We start from the raw sequence: 16,174 nt of genomic DNA, 5'->3' as shown, positions 1-16,174 counted from the left end.
GTTGGATTCAGAGGAGCTCCTGGCATGGACCTGTGTCTGTGCAGCCAGCTGGGCCGGTTGCAGCAGCACATCTGTCAGGGAAGCAGCAGCAGATGCAGCAGGGCTGAGGTTTGTAGGATTGTTGCTGCTGTTAGTCCTGTCCAGATAAAGGCTTGCCAAGCTGCTCCAAAGCCTTCCCTGTGGAACTGGACAGAGCAGACTGCAGGAGAGTGAAGGCAGAGTTGGGAGGCTTTTTCCTGGGGTTCCCTTGGTCCCTGTGCCCTGCTGAACATCACCACAGCTTTTCAAACATCCCCAGCACTGCTTGCTGTTTTTGGGCTTGCCTGGATGCAGGGAACCAGCTCTTGATTTGCTGCTTTGGAGCCAGGGAGGGGCTTTGCTACCTGCAGCCTCCTCCTGGCTGGGCTGGGCTGGGCTGGAGCTCCTTGGCTCGGGGGAGCTGCAGGGGAGCAGCTGCTTCTCATCCCTCCATCCCTCTGGCAGATCCAGTGCAGGCTGGGTCTGTCAGCAGCCCCATCCCCTGGCCCCTGGCAGAGCAGGAGTGCTGACTCTGGGTTATCCTGCTCTCTTCCAGGTCAGAGTGGCTTGGGGAAATCCACGTTAATCAACACTCTCTTCAAATCCAAGATCAGCCGGAAATCTGTACAGCCAGCTGCTGAGGAGAGGATCCCCAAGACCATTGAAATCAAATCCATCACTCATGGTGAGGCTCTGCAGGTCCCACCTGCTGCTTTGGCTTTAGGTCCTGCTCTGCCTTGTGTCTCTGGGGCTCACAGATCTGTGGACCTCTGTAAACCTCCACTCCCATCTCTGAATGGGCTTTTACCATCCAGAGATGCTTGCAGGGCTGAGAAATCATCTGTTGTGTATTTATTCATCAGCATTGAGTTAATTGTGTTGGAAGGGACCAGTGGGGTGGCCGTGGGGGTGGCATTTCAGGATGGATATGGGGCTGGATCCCTTTGTGACTCTGAGGAGCTGTGAAGGTGCATTTCTCCCCTGGGAGCAGGCTCCAGCCCTGCAGCTGATTTTGGGAGGCTGGGTTTGGCCAGAGCAGCCACCCACACTCCCCTGACACAGCAGCTTTGCTCTCTTTCAGAGATTGAGGAGAAGGGGGTTCGCATGAAGCTGACGGTCATCGACACGCCGGGCTTTGGGGACCACATCAACAACGAGAACTGGTGAGCTGCCCCTGTGCCCTGGGGGCAGGGGTGGGCAGGAGAGCCCAGCACACCCTGACCCCGTGCCCAGAGCTGTGCCCCCTGCTCCGTGGGCAGCAGGAAGGAGGTTGTTGTGGTGGCAGAGCAGTGCCATGCTCCCCGTGAGAGCCACAAACACCCTGCTGTTCCAGCCATGAGACAACCTTTGTTTGTGCCTGGGAGCAGCTGTGTGCCAGCAGGGCCAGTGCCCAGACCCTGCTCATGTGGCTCTGGAGCTGAGCTCTGCCCAGCATCCCTGGCACAGTGTCTGGCTCATGGGCAGGGCTGGCCCATGGCAGGGACCTTGTCCCCACCACGGCTGGGCTGGGCTGGGCTTTGATTCTGCTCATCCTCCTGTGCCATGCAAGGAGCCAGGGCGTGGTCCCAGAGCTGTGCTGCTCCACAGCCAGGTCCAGGAGGAGAGGAGGGAGCACTTTTTCGGCACTTGTTTGTCTAAACCAGCCAGTAAATCCCCTCCTGCAGCAGTGCATGGAGTGAACACCTGAGGTTTTGACTTAGGAGATGCTGAGCATCCCGGGCTCTGCAGGCTCTGCTCATGCACGTGGGAGGCTCAGGGTGCTCCAGTCCCTCACACCAGCTGTGCTCCCCTCTCTCTGCAGCTGGCAGCCCATCATGAAGTTCATCAATGACCAGTACGAGAAGTACCTGCAGGAGGAGATCAACATTAACCGCAAGAAGCGGATCCCCGACACGCGGGTGCACTGCTGTATTTATTTCATCCCCGCCACGGGCCACTCGTACGTACCCTGCCCCTCCTTCCCTCTGTGTCCCAGCAGCTCAGCCATCAGGGCACTTCTCATCATCAGCAGAGTGCTGTACCCCACAGAAATGTGGCTCTGAAGGGCCATGAAATCCTCTCTGAGCTCCAGGGAGCTGCTGCCTTTGCTGGGGTCACCTGGCGTGCTCGACCAAGGATGGACTCAGGTCTCAAATTGGATGGAGAGGCTACTTTTGCAAGCAGGACATTAATTTTTTTTTTCTTTGCCCCTGACTTTGTAAGGGGAGAAGCCAGTTTTCCATGTGCTTCCAAGGCAGTGAACACCTCACCCATAAGGGTATTTTGTAGGTTGTTTGACTAGTCTGCAAGTGGGATGCTGTTTATTCAGCCCAGAGTTCTCCTGGCTCTGGCACTTCTCAAGTGACAACATCAAAAGGCCCAGATCTTGCTCTATTTTTTTTTTCTCTTCTCTTCTGTTTTTTTTTTTTTCCCTCTTAGGCACACAGCCCACCCTGAAAATCTGGGGCACTTAAAATGTCTTGAAAAATATGACTTAAAGTATCACAACACAAAATGAGACCTAAGTTTCCTTTTGATTTGTGTCAATTCCTTCCACTTCTGGCTCTGTCTGCACTGGGGATGTTTTTGGGTCTGTTTTCAAAAGTAAACTTAAGCCTCTAGCACTGCATTCATGTCAGCCTTTTCCACTTCCCCATGTGGAGATTTATTCCAATAGAAAAGGCTTTGTTTTGCTTCTGTCAGTGGGTAGACCAAAAATGCATCCTTCCCTGGAATAAAATGACTGCATGGGCCAGTTATGCCCCTCTTGTGTAACTGATCAGGAGCAGAGGGGCTGACGAAACATTTATGGTTGAAAACAATAAAACAGAGAAGGTTTCAAAGGGAAATGACATTTTTAGGCCAGTCTAATGAGCTGGTCCCACTAATCTCAGCCCAGATCTGCAGCTCCTGCCTTGGCAGGTCTGACCTGCAGCATTAGCTGTGCTCCAGCTTTTCCTTACCCCTCTGGCTGTTTAACCCTTACAAAACACATCTGATGCTTGGAGGGCTGGGAGTGTTGGGTGCCTGGCAGTGCAGTCAGGGATGTGGAGCCCTGTTGGTGCCTGGCAGGGATTTTGAGCCCTGTTGGTGCCTGGCAGGGATGTGGAAGGAGCCCTGTTGGTGCCTGGCAGGGATGTGGATCCTGTTGGTGCCTGGCAGGGCAGGGATGTGGAAGGAGCCCTGTTGCTGTGTCCCCCAGTGGAGCCTCTCCCCCATGCTCTGGTTTCTCTCACCCTCTGGCCAGCAGCAATTGTGTGGATTTTCAGCTGCTTTTTTTCCTTCTCTCCAGTGCACATGTGTTTCCAATATCCGAGTGAGCCCTGCAGTTGGGGGCTGTTGCTGCTGAGCCCTGTGCTGATCCTGTTTCCCCACACTGTCCCCTCTGTCACTGCTCACCCACCCCCTCCTGCCACCTGAGGGGCAAACCCCACTGGGAGGGGGAGGTCAATGGGAAATTTTGCTTCTCTGAGAGCTCGAGCAGGCGTTGGGGTTCCTCTCTGCTCTCTTGTGAAGTCAAAGTTAGATTTTTCATCATCATGGACAGGCTTTCCCAGCACTGTCCAAAGACACAAAGGGTGATGTGGCCACCTCTCCTGCAGGGTGGGGCTGCTGTGATGGTGCTGTAGCAGAGGATCCTGTGTGGGAGCCTTGTCCTGGGGTTGTCACACACAGCTGGGTGCAGGTTTGTGCCCTGCCTGAGGCAGCAGGGGATGGGAAGGGCAGGGAGCTCCTTGCTGTGGTGCCTGTGTCTTCCCCAGGAGGTGACTGGGAGGGTGGCAGTGGCTGGCAGAGCTGCAGGGACCTGCACTGGGGACACTGTCACCCAGCACACCCCCAAGGCACCATCCAGGTGCTTGTGCTGCCCTCCTGGGATGTGCTTGCACAGGTGTTTGTGGTGCCTGGGGAGCTGCTGCTGCTGATGTGGGTGGCCATGGCACAGGGCTCCTGCGGATGCTGCAGGCACTGGGTGAGAGCTTGCTTTTTCCTAAACAAAAAGGAGTGAGGGATAAAAAAAAGCAAAGTTGGTGCAGAGATTGAGAGACCAGAGCAGAGGATTGCTTGGCTCTGTTTCAGTCCAGCCCTCCCATCCAGGCAGCTCCAGGGTTAATCAGCAGAGAAGTTTCTGCTGCATGAGGGAGTGCACAGGGGAGTTCAGGACAGGCTTTGCAGCCCATCCAGTTCACACACAGCCTGTAACCTCCCATGTAACTCTGCCTGTGGAGGCTGAGGATGGTGCTGGCAGGGACTTCCAGCTGCAGCTGCACGAGCCTGGCTCTGCCACCCAATAAATATCCCTGCTCTGACCCCTGCAAGGCTCTGCTCAGCTCAGGAATGGCTCTGGAACTCTGCCTGGCCCCATCATCACCCCTCCTGCCTCTGCCAGGGCTGGTGGCTCAGGAGCTGCCCCCCACTCCCTCTTTCCCCTCTGGCTGCCCCTCTCAGGTGCCCACCAGCTCCCTGGAGCAGGTGATAGGGCTGGGCAGCTGCTGGGCCCTCACTGGTGTTTGCTTAACACAGAGCTCAAATTCCTGCTGTTAGTTTGATCTGGGGCACTACCAAAAGGAAATAACTTCTCAGCTCACTGTGGATTTTGATTCCTGTAACAGAATTTCAGGGGAACCAGCAGGAACGAGCCTGTGCTGAGATCCTGTCTGTGCACAGTGGCAGAAATAATGTTTGTCCTGGGCACCATAAGGTGTGCCCAGCTGCACAGCCTCCCCCAAGGCCAGGGCAGGAGGGGATGAGGGAACAGCCAGCAGCAGCAGCAGTGGCTGGAGCCCATGCTGCACCTCCTGCTCCAGCCCATCACTCCCCTTCGAGCTCCTCCACTCCCAGCAAAGCCCAAAATGTGCATGCTGTAAGTTAATAGTATCAGGGACCATTTGGGGAAGGGGAAGAAAACAGATCAGTTATTTTCTTGAGCTTCCCTTCATTTCTGTGATGTGCTTGGAGCAAATATCACTTGTCACCACCTTAATCCATGTGTTTTCCTTTGGTGGCTTCACATGAGTGTGATGTGTAGCTACAGGCAGGCATTGTTCTCAGTGAAAAGCTTCACTCTCTTTTCCACAATTAAGGTTTTGAGGGGGCTACCTACCTAGCAGGAGTTGATAGAATATCTAGAAACTTGCAGAAAACCCTAAAAACATAGAGTTTGCTGTGCTGGGGAGTCCCTTGGTTGTGTCAGGGTGGTGCAGGGAGGTGGATGAGGCACTTGCAGGAGCCCATGGGTGCAGAAAGTTGTGTCAGAGGTGCCTGGGTGCAGGTGGGCAGGGTCACTGTGGTCACTGTGCCTGGGGGATGCTGCTGCACACAGCAGGGGTGTGAGCAGGCTCTGTGGCATCCTCTGGATGTGTGAGGGATCTGAGGGATGAGAACTGAGCTTTTAACATGTAGATTGAGCTGAAACTCAGATGTCTGCCTGGTTGTGGATTCATCTGCATTCGCTCTGTATGCATCCTGGTCTTTAAAGGAAAAGCTGATGAAAGAGGCAGGAACACAGGCTCAGTGGGGAAGAAGCTTTTAGAGGAGAAAAATTGTTTGGAAAATAGCAAAGAGAGAGGAGGGGAAAGAATTCTGCTGGGAGAGGAGCATTACTGCATTACTTCCTTGGAGGTCTGGGAAATACATTATGCAGAGCTCCAAACAATGTTTGCCAGCAGCAAGTCAGCTTAGATGTGTCCATGGGGGGTTCCTTGTGTTTTTTTCTATTCTTTTTTCCCTTTAATAGCCAAAATCTCTCTTTCCTGGGGCCCAGGGTGATCTGTGACCCTGTGTTTGTGTTAGGAGCTGGTTTGTCCATGTGCTAATGATGTGCTGGGGGCTGTGTGTGGTTGGTGTGTGGGGACAAGATCCACCTGGCACAGTCCAGCTCCATCCCTGGCAGAGGGATGGCCAGGGCAGGGCTCAGCTGGCTCTGGGGCAGCTGGAGCTCAGTGGGTCTGTGTGGGGGGAATGTCCTTCCCTCAGTGCTGGAGCCAGGCAGAGGTGTTCCCATGGGATGGGGACAGTGCAGGATCAGGCCCTTCCCCTCTGCACTCCTGTGCCTGGCTCTGCAGGGGTCTCAGCCCTTTGTAGGGCCTGAGGAGTCCATGGTGTTGGCAGTGGGGGCTCTCTTGGCCCTTCAGTGAGGGCTCATTTCAAACAGGCTCCTGCCCCAAAGGTGATCCTGCACCTGGAACCTCCAGGTTCCCTTTTCAAGGCAACACCTGCTCAACTGTGCTGCATGTCCTCATCACCTCCAGAGCCACTGAGAGGGACCTGCAGCAGCTGGAGGTGTCCCAAGGAGGGTTTTCTCCTGGTCTGGGACCCCCAGCAGTTAAAACACCTTCAGGGAGGACCAAGGAGCAGGGGGATCATGGCCAGGTGCCTTCATTGCTGTGTGCAGGCCTTGGATGTGGAGCAGTGTGGAAGGGGAGCTGTGTCCCTGCAGTCAGCAGGGAGGGATTTCCCCAGGCACTGATCACTGGGTTATGCAATCTCTGCAGCTTCCCTCTGCTGAGACTTCTGTTGTAGAGATTTTCTGACATTCTTGCCCTCTGGAACAAGCTGCATCTCTTCTGTGCTCTGTGAGCCCCTGGAGAGTTTCCAGAGCTTTTTTTAATCCCAGCTGATGAATGGGAGAGGCACTCCCAGCTTGTGCTGGTGCTCAGCACAGGGGGAGTGTGAGCAGGACTGTCCCTGTGGCCATTTCCATGTTGTGCTGTCCCAGGATGGTTGGTGACAGCTTGGATGGAGCTCTGACATGGTTTGATTTGTCCCTGGCCCTGCAGCCAGCATCTCCCTGCTCTCATCCCAGCTCCACCAAGGACACCAGTAGCTCTGGGCTAGTTCCTGCAGTCCTCTGTGGCCCTGCAGAGATAAAAGCCCTGTGCCACTTCAGGGGCTTTGTGAGATAAGATAGCAGCAGCTTTGAAAGGGAAATGTTTAAAGTGTTTCAAACCCTCTCTGCCTGCCAAGCTTTTAAGGCAACGTCTTTACTTGTCCTATCTGAAAGGAAGTGATTCCCTCTGCCCCTCCCTTCCAGGGTGTAGGAGACTGTGCAATGGTGTCAGGACAGTCGTGACAGAGAGATCTCTCTAAGCCAGGTCTTGAGGCTTGTGGTTTATTGCATAGGGCTGGGTAAAAAGGGCCCTGCTGGGAGCTGCCAGCCACAGCTCAGAGCAGGCAAAGAGAGAGTGGGGTAGTAAGAGTTCTGAGAGGTAAGAGAGTGGGAAGAGAGGGAAGGAAGTAAGAGAGAGATTTTCCCGTTTAAATCTTCTTCTATGTTGAATACTCTAATTTCCACTAACCAATCTAATACAACATACAAATCCTATAGCATTTACATACAGCCTATAAGAATCATTACATTACCATAATGTGTTATACTTTAAACCCTAAAAACTACTCTTTGGAGCTCTTCTGCCAAGCTAGCAGGGTCTGCTCTGACCTTTGGACCATTGTTCTATCAAGAGGGGATTACTTTCCTGGCCATCCTATTGTCTTCTAGTTATTTAGTAACTAAGGTTTGGTATCCCAAAGATGGCTCTCACTTCAATCTTGCTTATGGTTTCCATATTCTCAAAATCTTTTGCCAGGTGATCATATTTATAAGGTTTTCCTGATTGACCCTTCCCAGCAGCAGGGCACTGCAGCAGCCTCGGGTGCACATCCCCTTTCCCTGCTGTTTTCCAGGCTGCGGCCGTTGGACATCGAGTTCATGAAGCGCCTGAGCAAGGTGGTGAACATCGTGCCGGTGATCGCCAAGGCAGACACGCTCACGCTGGAGGAGAGGGACTACTTCAAACAGAGGGTAAGGGGCTGCTGCTCCTGGGGGCACCATCCCCTCAGCCCCAGCTAAAGCTGTGATGGTTCCTTCGACCCCAGGGTGCAAAACGCAAAAGAGACTCAGGTTTGTTCAGCAGCAAGCAGCAGTGCAGTTTATTGCGTGTAACAATTCAGTTTTGTGAGAGAGAGAGAAAGTGGAAAAGGAAATGAAGTAAAAGGGGAGAGAAGAGAGAGAGAGAGAAAGGAACTAAGTAAAAGGAGAGAGAGAGAAAGAGAGATAAAGGAACAAAGTAAAAGTAGAGAGAGAGAAAGAGAGATAAAGGAACAAAGTAAAAGAGGAGAGAAAGAGAGATAAAGGAACAAAGTGAAAGGGGAGAGAAAGAGAGAGAGAAAGAGAGAAAAAGGAACAAAGTAAAAGTAGAGAGAGAGAAAGAGAGATAAAGGAACAAAGTGAAAGGGGAGAGAAAGAGAGAGAGAAAGAGAGATAAAGGAACAAAGTAAAAGGGGGGAGAGAGAGAAAGGATGGGATACAGCTACCAACAGAAGGGATGTCATCCTCGAGTTGTCCGATGACAGACACGTCTTCGATCCGTTGGGGAGAAAGAGATCTCCAACTCTCTTTAGGAAAGTCACTTTTTAGGGTCCTTTTCCAAAGCCAGTGGCCTCTGGCCAAAAGGTGGGGAGATTTATGGGCTGTTGTAAGTGGAGATCATTGCTCCAAGGAGCAGGTGCTGAGCAGGGTGCTATAAGCAGTGCCCTGCTGAGAGCAGCACCATGGCAGCACCAGGCACACCTACAGACAGTCCTGGGCAAGCACCCACCTGGGCCAGGCCAGAGCTCAGGTCCAGAGAAACTTCAGACCGACTCTAACAGGGGCTCCCACCTGTGGCCCCCATCCCTGCCCCCAGCTGCCCTGGCAGGCTGTGCACAGCTCCTGGCCGAGCCCAGCGCGCTGCTCCGGCTGCAGCTCCGGCCATCCCGCCGGCAGCACTGCTCTCCAAGCTCTGCTGTTTCTCTTGGATCTCTGTCAGTGTGGGATACGTTTGGAGCTCTGTCTCCAGGCCTGCTTCTCCTGCCTCCTTTGTTGTTGTTGTTGTTGTTGTTGTTATTTTCAGGCTGGTTTCTGTCACTTTGGGAGGTTGGTGCACAGGGGCTGGAGAGCCCTCCCTGTGCAGCATCGTGCACTGGTACAGGAGCCAGTCAAAAACGTGTGTGTTTGCTGAGCTCAGCTGGGTGAGATCTGAGAGGGAAGCAAGGCATGGAATTGCTGTGGTTGGGAGCTGAGGAGGGGCTGAACCCACAGCTTGGCTCTCAGAGGTGCAGGTGGCCCATCTGGGGTTTGGTAAGGGGCTGTAAATCCGTTTGTGTGGGCACGGATGTGGCTGCAGGTGTGATGGCCTCAGCATTCCCTGCAGATGTAAAAACCACAAACTCCTTGATCCATGAGTCTGGGAGAAGTAAGGGAAAGAGAGTCCTGCCAAAAGGGCAGTTTTAGGGGCCACTCCTTTGGTTAGGGACAGGATGACAGCTTAGCCATGGGTCCATGCCCCCTTGCAGGAGAGGCTGAGCTGCTCCTTCCCAATTCTGAATGACAGCATCAGGCACTGACATACCCAGTCTGGCTTTGGGGCTGAATCCAAACTCTCCAAGCAATTTCCTTGGCTAGAGGCTGGGAATGGAGCTGGGAGTGCCCAGGCTGGGCTGGCTTGGCTTGTCAGGCACAGAGCTCAAAGGAGCTGCTGAGGGGACACGGAGGGGTGAGCCCATGGTGCCACATCTGCTCCCTGTGGTGGCTTCTGCAGGCTGCTGGCTCCTTTCAGAGGTACCAGTGCACACATCCCTGTGTCTGCAGGTGACTGGCTGCCTCTGGCTCTACAAACTCAGTCTGGCACCCCAAGTATCACCTGGGCACCCCTGGCTGCTGGTACCATGGGGACAGTGCCTGACTGCTGCTCTGCACTGGCTCAGCACAGGATGAGCTCACCCCATCTCTGATTATAAGCAGACCTCCCAAATCCTTTCAGATGGAGGGAGAACACGTAGCCACATGGTGTGTTTGCTCCCAGCAGATGAGAGGGCAGGAAATCAGGCCAGGTGGGCACAGGCTGGGACCTTGTCCACTCATCCCAGTGTGCCTGTGTGTGCTTCCCAAAGCAGAGCTCTGTCTGCATCTGGGCTGTAGCTGGTTCAGAGAGGTGATGGGTTTTGGGTTTGGATGGGGTGGGCAGGGTTGTGAAGCTCCAGCCTGGCTGCAGGTTGGTGCCAGTGCTGTGCTGAGTCAGTGGAATGTGCTCCCTGGAGTTGGCTTTGTTGGGCTGTTCCCCTAAACTCAGTGTGTGGGGGGTGGGAGGCTGGCTGGGGCATCCCCTGGGCTGGATCCCTCCTTTGCCAGCCTGCATGTGGGACTGAGGTGGAGTTATTGCCACGGGAAGTGGTGGGAGCTGCTGCCAGTCTGGGCTGGGGTTTCCAGCCTTGTAGGAGAAGGTTGATCCTTCAATCTCCCTGTGAGCTGAGCCTCCACCCAGGAATCAGATTTCAGCATCTCTTGGCCTTGCACAGAGGCAAAGTCCTTAGAGCCTGCCATTCCAAGCTGTGTCCTTGTCCCCTCAGATCAAGTTCCTTTTCCAAGGAGTGTAAACAAACACCAGGGAGCAGCTTTTTACCTTTGTGTTACAAGCCTGGCAGCTGTGCTCTGCTTTGCTTGGCTTGTCTTGTTGTCTTTTCCAATCCCTAAACAACATCCAACTCATGTAACTCCATCCCACTCTCTGCCTGAGCTGTGCCTTGGCACCAGAGGTTCCAGGGCAAGCTCCTGGTGGGTGTGTGGGGCACAGGTGTCTGTCCCCCAGGTGGGCAGTGCTCAGGATGGAGAGGGAGGAGATGCTGCTGTGGCTGGTGGCATCACTCAGACCCTTTTGGCAGCAGCTGCCAAGGTGGGAGTGCAGCTCCTGAGCCTGCCTGTCCCTCACCTGTCCCTCTGCTCTTCCCTCCTAGATAATGGCTGATCTCCTTGCCAATGGCATCGATGTGTACCCCCAGAAGGAGTTTGATGAGGACTCTGAGGACCGGCTGGTCAACGAGAAATTCCGGGTCAGTGCAGGGGCTGGGGGTGTCCTGGGGGTTCCCAAAAGGCCTCTGCTCTTTTCCCCAAGCTGCTGTGCCTGCCCATGGGTCTGCCCAGCAGCAGGGATCCTGCCAGAGCTCAGAGCAGGGTGGGAAGGGCTCGTGGGGAAGGTGTTCTGTCCATTCTCCTTCCCCATCTCCATCTGCCAGGTGCCCTCGGCAGAGGATCCACAGCCCCTTCCCATGCCCCAGGCTCAGGGAACAGAAATTCCTGCCCACCCCTGGCTAGGGCAGCAGCCTTCCAGCACTGGGATGGAATTTTACCTCTAGGCTGCCTGCAGCTGGCAGTTCTGTGCTCAGGAATCAGCCAGCAGGTTTTTGCACTGTAAAGTGAGCTAATTTGAGGAAGAAAAATGTCTTTTAGGGACTCTAAAATTCAAAGACACCAGCTTGGGTCAGGAAATGAGTTGGTCACAGGTTGCCAGATGCTGGGGGCAATTCCCAGGGAAGATTTGGGATACCTTTGCTCCAGCTGTACCTGGTGCCTGCCAGTGAGGGGCTGGACTAGGCTGGTTTTAGGCTGGGCACATTGCAAGAGATGCTGGTACCCAGTCCTGGGCCCTGGCAGGCAGAACTGCTCAGGGGCATCAGGGGCAAACCAGCTCATCCCATGAAACCCTCCTGGAAACAGCTCAGTGTAGGACTTTGCTCACTGGTTTGGGTTTTCAGGAAGCAACCACATCCTTGTTTTTCCACAGGAAATGATCCCATTTGCAGTGGTGGGCAGTGACCAGGAGTATCAGGTGAATGGAAGAAGAATCCTTGGGAGGAAGACCAAGTGGGGCACCATTGAAGGTACCTCATCCTTGCTTCCCCACCTGAGCCCATCTCCCTGCTCTGGCAGAAGGCTGTAAAATCCAAAATCAGCAGTAGGAGCTGAGGTGGATGTGGTGCTTCCCTGCCCCTCCAAAAGAAGATCATTTTCCATCATTTGAGGACTGGAAACACCTTGGCCAATGCTCCTGTGCTGGGTTCCTGGGCCTTTGTGTGTCTTGGGGGGCTGCTGAGTGCTGGAGGGGACATTTCTGGGGGTCTCCTGGCCTGGCTTGTGCTCCTTGCACAGTAATTGCCTGATGGCAGATTTGAGGGCACACCAGTGACATCCCCCTGTCTCAAGCCCCTGTTAGAACCTTTCCCTGGCATCTGTACCCTCCACCTTGCCTTTGCTTGGTGCCCTTGTGGGATCTCCTCCCTCTTCCATTTCCCATCAGCATCTCCCTTTTTTCTCCCCCATTTGACAGTCATGGTTTAAAGGCTAGATGAAAGCTCCTGGCTGCAGCACTTCCACACATTTCCCTGTTCATGGTTCCTGGCAGCCAGCTGGCTCATCTCCAGTGCCACCCCTCTCATCTTCCACCCCTTCACTTCACAGGTTCCTCTCATTTATGAGTCTTTTTAATAGGAATCCTGTGTTGAGGGATGGTTTAACAAAGCTGCCAGGAAAATCAGTGTATTTTGAAGCTCTGCTGCCCTCTCGTGCTGTGTCCCTGAACATTCTGTGTTCAATGGGATTCATTAAACCCTCACATTCTACTTGTGCCATCTGCCTTCAGCACAGGGAGACCCCCAGGGCCCAGCCATGGCCACAGGCAGCTTTGGCACAGCACTGCTGCTTTTGTTTTGCCATTCCTGCATGATGTTTAATGGTTGGACTCAATGATCTCAGGGGTCTTCAGCATAAAGGATTCTGCTATTCTATGTACAGGATTTTTGGGGCAAAAAGAAAAAAACAAACTGTTTTTCCTCTAAATTGAGTAAGATTAGGGGTAAAATAGCAGCTGTAAAATAGACTGATTGTGGTGGAGCAGCACCCCTTGATTTTTCCCTGTTGCAAGCACTCCTGCTGCCAGCAGTAGCCTTTGGCACAGGAGTTCATGTCCTGGCAGCCCTCAGCACCTTGCCTGGGATGCTGCAGGATGCTCATGCCCAGCTACAGATGAAACCTCTGTGGAGACACTGCAGAGCTCACCATGGCCCTTCCCCTGTCTTGTTTGGGGTTCTGGGGGTCCCAGCATTGTGCTGGGGGTGCTGCTGGGAGCTGCCCTGGTGGTGGGACACTGGGGAGGGGCTGTGGATGCTCAGTCAGGGCTCACCAGGGCTGGGCTGGGGCAGGGACCTGCACAAGGAGGACTCCTGAGCCCTGCACACTCTGGGCAGCCCCAGGTCCTGCTGGCCCCAGGTGGTGGCTGTGGGTGCTCACTGTGGGTTTCTGTCTCTCTTGCCAGTGGAGAACACGACACACTGTGAGTTCGCCTACCTGCGGGACCTGCTCATCAGGTCAGTGCCTGCCCCAGAGCCTTGGGCCCCTCCAGGGAGGGGGGACAGCCCAGCAGGGCTAGAGCAGCTGCTGCTTTGCTCTGCTGCTCCTTCACCCTCACCCTGCCTGCCCTCCCAGCCTGCTGCCACTCTGCAGCCCCTCTGCAAGGGTGGCCCCACGCCCTGGGGGCTTTTCTCAGCTGCAGTGCTGAGTTCAGGGGGGAAGGAGCAGTGAAGGGGTCAGGACACACTCCAGGATTGCTGGCAGGGTGGCTCCAGCTCACCTGCAAGCAGCTTCTGGCCTTAGTGGTCCCTCACCAGTGCCAGAGATGCAAGGACATCACCCTCCACTGGGGTATCATTGTGGGGTCTGGGTGACACCTCTTGAAAGAAGTGTCCCAGCTGTGGGGGACAGGGAGGCTGAGCCCCCTGGGCTTGCTGGAAAGGGGCATTGGGCTCTTCCTCAGTTTGGCTGCAAGGTGAGCACATGTGATCTGTTGCCGGCAGACTTGTGTGGGGCTACTAAACCTGACTCCAGGACAGGGTCAGGATCCCCCTGGGTGGGAGTTCTGCAGCCACAGGTCCTGTGTCCCCAAGCACCAGTGAAGGCTCCTGCTGCCCAGTAATGCTGCCCATGACTCCTTTCCTCCCCTGCTGTGCCCCAAGGGGCATTAACCAGCAAGGGACACTGGCACCGGGGCTGTTTGGGGTGCAGAGGGTTGGGGCTGTCCCAGCAAGGTGTGACTGCTCCATCTCCCTTCCCTGCAGGACACACATGCAGAACATCAAGGATATTACCAGCAACATCCACTTTGAAGCCTACAGGGTGAAGAGGCTGAACGAGGGCCAGAGCTCTCTGTCCAACGGCGTGGCCGACAGGGAGCTGGTGGCCAACGAGATGTGACCGTCCCTCGGCGCCAGCACTCGCTCACGCTCGCTCTCTCTCCCTCTTCCCCTTTATTTTTATATCAATCCTCTGCCATGTCCCTCCTGCCCTGGTCCCCCAGCCCTGCCATGTTAACTGACCAAATAACCAGTCGTGGGGCGGGGTGGCCGCTCTCCCCCCTCTGTGCCATGAGTTTGTGCTCAGCCCCCAGAGCAGCGTCCCTGTCCCCCTGTGGAGGTCGGGCTCTCATTGCCCCCAGCTCTGGCCCCACAGCTGAGCCCAGGGGAGCAGATCTGTGGGGCCAGCAGGGCTGGGGTGCCCTGGAGCCCTCCCAGCCCTCCATGCAGGGGCTCTTCTCCGTCCGTGAGGTTCCTGCAGCTGAGCGAGGTCCGGCGGGATGAAGAGAGCAGCCAGTGCCATCCTTGTGTCCTGCTGCCTCCTGCCAGCCCTCTGCACCTCTGGGACCTGCCAGCCCCCAGCCCAGCCCCCAGCCCAGCCCCTCACCCTGTCTACATGCAATAAACTGGGAGTGTTTGGGTGTCACCTCGCCTGTCACCGACCCCCGGCCAGGCAGAGCCACCTGCTTTGGGAGAAGTGCCTTTTCAGACTGTGACCTTGCAGTAGTGTGGGACAGGGGAGGGGGGTCTGCCTCGGCTGTGTGCAGCCTGCAGGAGGCTGTGAGCCTCTCTGGGGACTCTGGCTCCCTCTCCCTTGGGCCCTGTGGCTGATGTCCTGGGGACACTTGTGTATTTATTTGTCACTCAGCTGGGTGGGTCTCTGTCTGCTGCAGGCTCACAGTGTGTTTGTCCTGAGGGGGCTGAGCGTGGAACTGTCTCTGCAAAGCAGTGGTGGGAGGCAGAGGGTTGTGCTGTCTGACCCTTGTGATTCTTGGGCTTTTCCCTACATCAGAGGAGGCTCTTGGGTGTCTGTTAATTCCTTCTCATTTCCTGTGTGCTGTGTGTCCAGGGAAGATGCTCCTGTTTTGCTGGTCCTTGTGCAGGGTTCTGTGCATGTGCTGACCCAGCCCTGCAGCTCTGGGGGGGGTGTGTGGGTGCTGCTCCCCCTGCTCTGCCCCCAGACCCTCCTCTTTCTGTGTGTCCCCAGTAAATCAGACCCTGCAAGCATTAGGTAGCACTGTGACACAGGAGCAGGGGGTCCTGGGGCAGAGCTCTGCACTCCTGCCCCTCTCCCAGCTCCTTTTGCCTGTCTGATGTCCACCAGTCTCTCAATCCTCTCTAAGGGAAAAAACTTCCTGCAAATCACCCGTTTTTGGGGGCACCCACTGAAGTGGCAGCGTGTCCCATCCCCTAGCACTGGAAGGCACCTGCAGAGCCTGGGGGACAGAGCCTGGCTCAGCACAGGTGACAGGAGGGAGGAGGGATTGCTGTCCCCTGGTGGGGATGCCCAGGTTTTCAGGGGCTCCCCACATGTCCCCCCCAGCAGCCAAAGGGGTGTGGGCAGGGGGTGCATTGTGAGAATCCCTCTCCCCTTCACTCATACTCCCCCTCCACATCAGCCCCACGGAGCTGTTGGGGAACAGCAACTCTCTATTTGCTGACTTGCTATATTTTAGCAAAAACATCAACAAAAAATGTATTAACTGAAAAAAAAAAATATATATTTCAAGTGTTAAAAAAAAGACTGTAAGGGGAGAAAAATCTCTTGTGTGAGGCACTTCTGCAAATGCCATCTTAAACTTTTTTTTTCTCTAGTTGGTATCTCAAGCAAGACACGCCGCTTTCTCCTTTGTAATCTGATTTTTTTTTTTTAAGGAAAAAAAAAAAGAAAATAATACAATAAAAAAACCTTTCATCCAGATCTATTAAAATGGCCTTTTGGGGGTTATAAGCATTATGAAAATTTAGTCCATTTTTGTATAAATAATAGTGTTTAATATGTATTTCCCAAAATAAATGTTTCGAATGCAAATAGAAGGAGGCTTGTTTGGAAATGTCTGTTCCCAGCCATGGTGTGATCATTGCTGGGGGTCATGGGGGAGTCCAGGCCCAGAACTGGCCCCTTTGGCTCATCCCAGCCAGGATTGCTGCCCCAGGTGCCCTGCAGAGTGCTGGAGCTGCTTGTGCTGAGCACCTTTGGGCTGGAGCCAGAGGGAGGCAGGGGGATCCATCCCTCTGCTTC

General features: G+C 54.6%; 1 protein-coding gene across 9 annotated transcripts in view; it reads left to right on the top strand.

The window, feature by feature from the left end:
• The window catches only part of SEPTIN9 (septin 9), a 134,406-nt gene extending 118,437 nt beyond the window's left edge, over nt 1-15,969 (top strand). For all 9 annotated transcript variants that reach the window (XM_056506020.1, XM_056506026.1, XM_056506025.1 and 6 more), the window contains 8 exons: nt 575-703; nt 1,100-1,181; nt 1,820-1,957; nt 7,678-7,795; nt 10,765-10,860; nt 11,592-11,688; nt 13,119-13,170; nt 13,918-15,969. In XM_056506020.1, the coding sequence (XP_056361995.1) occupies nt 575-703; nt 1,100-1,181; nt 1,820-1,957; nt 7,678-7,795; nt 10,765-10,860; nt 11,592-11,688; nt 13,119-13,170; nt 13,918-14,053 (848 nt within the window). In that variant the 3' untranslated portion in view covers nt 14,054-15,969. The remainder of the gene's footprint in view (nt 1-574; nt 704-1,099; nt 1,182-1,819; nt 1,958-7,677; nt 7,796-10,764; nt 10,861-11,591; nt 11,689-13,118; nt 13,171-13,917) is intronic.
• The last annotated feature ends 205 nt before the right edge of the window (nt 15,970-16,174 follow it).

This window comes from Oenanthe melanoleuca, chromosome 18 (assembly GCF_029582105.1).
Source record: "Oenanthe melanoleuca isolate GR-GAL-2019-014 chromosome 18, OMel1.0, whole genome shotgun sequence".
In the NCBI taxonomy this organism is placed as follows: Eukaryota; Metazoa; Chordata; class Aves; order Passeriformes; family Muscicapidae; genus Oenanthe; species Oenanthe melanoleuca.
Note: the sequence above shows the minus strand (reverse complement) of the source record. Positions and strands in the feature narration are given on the sequence as shown.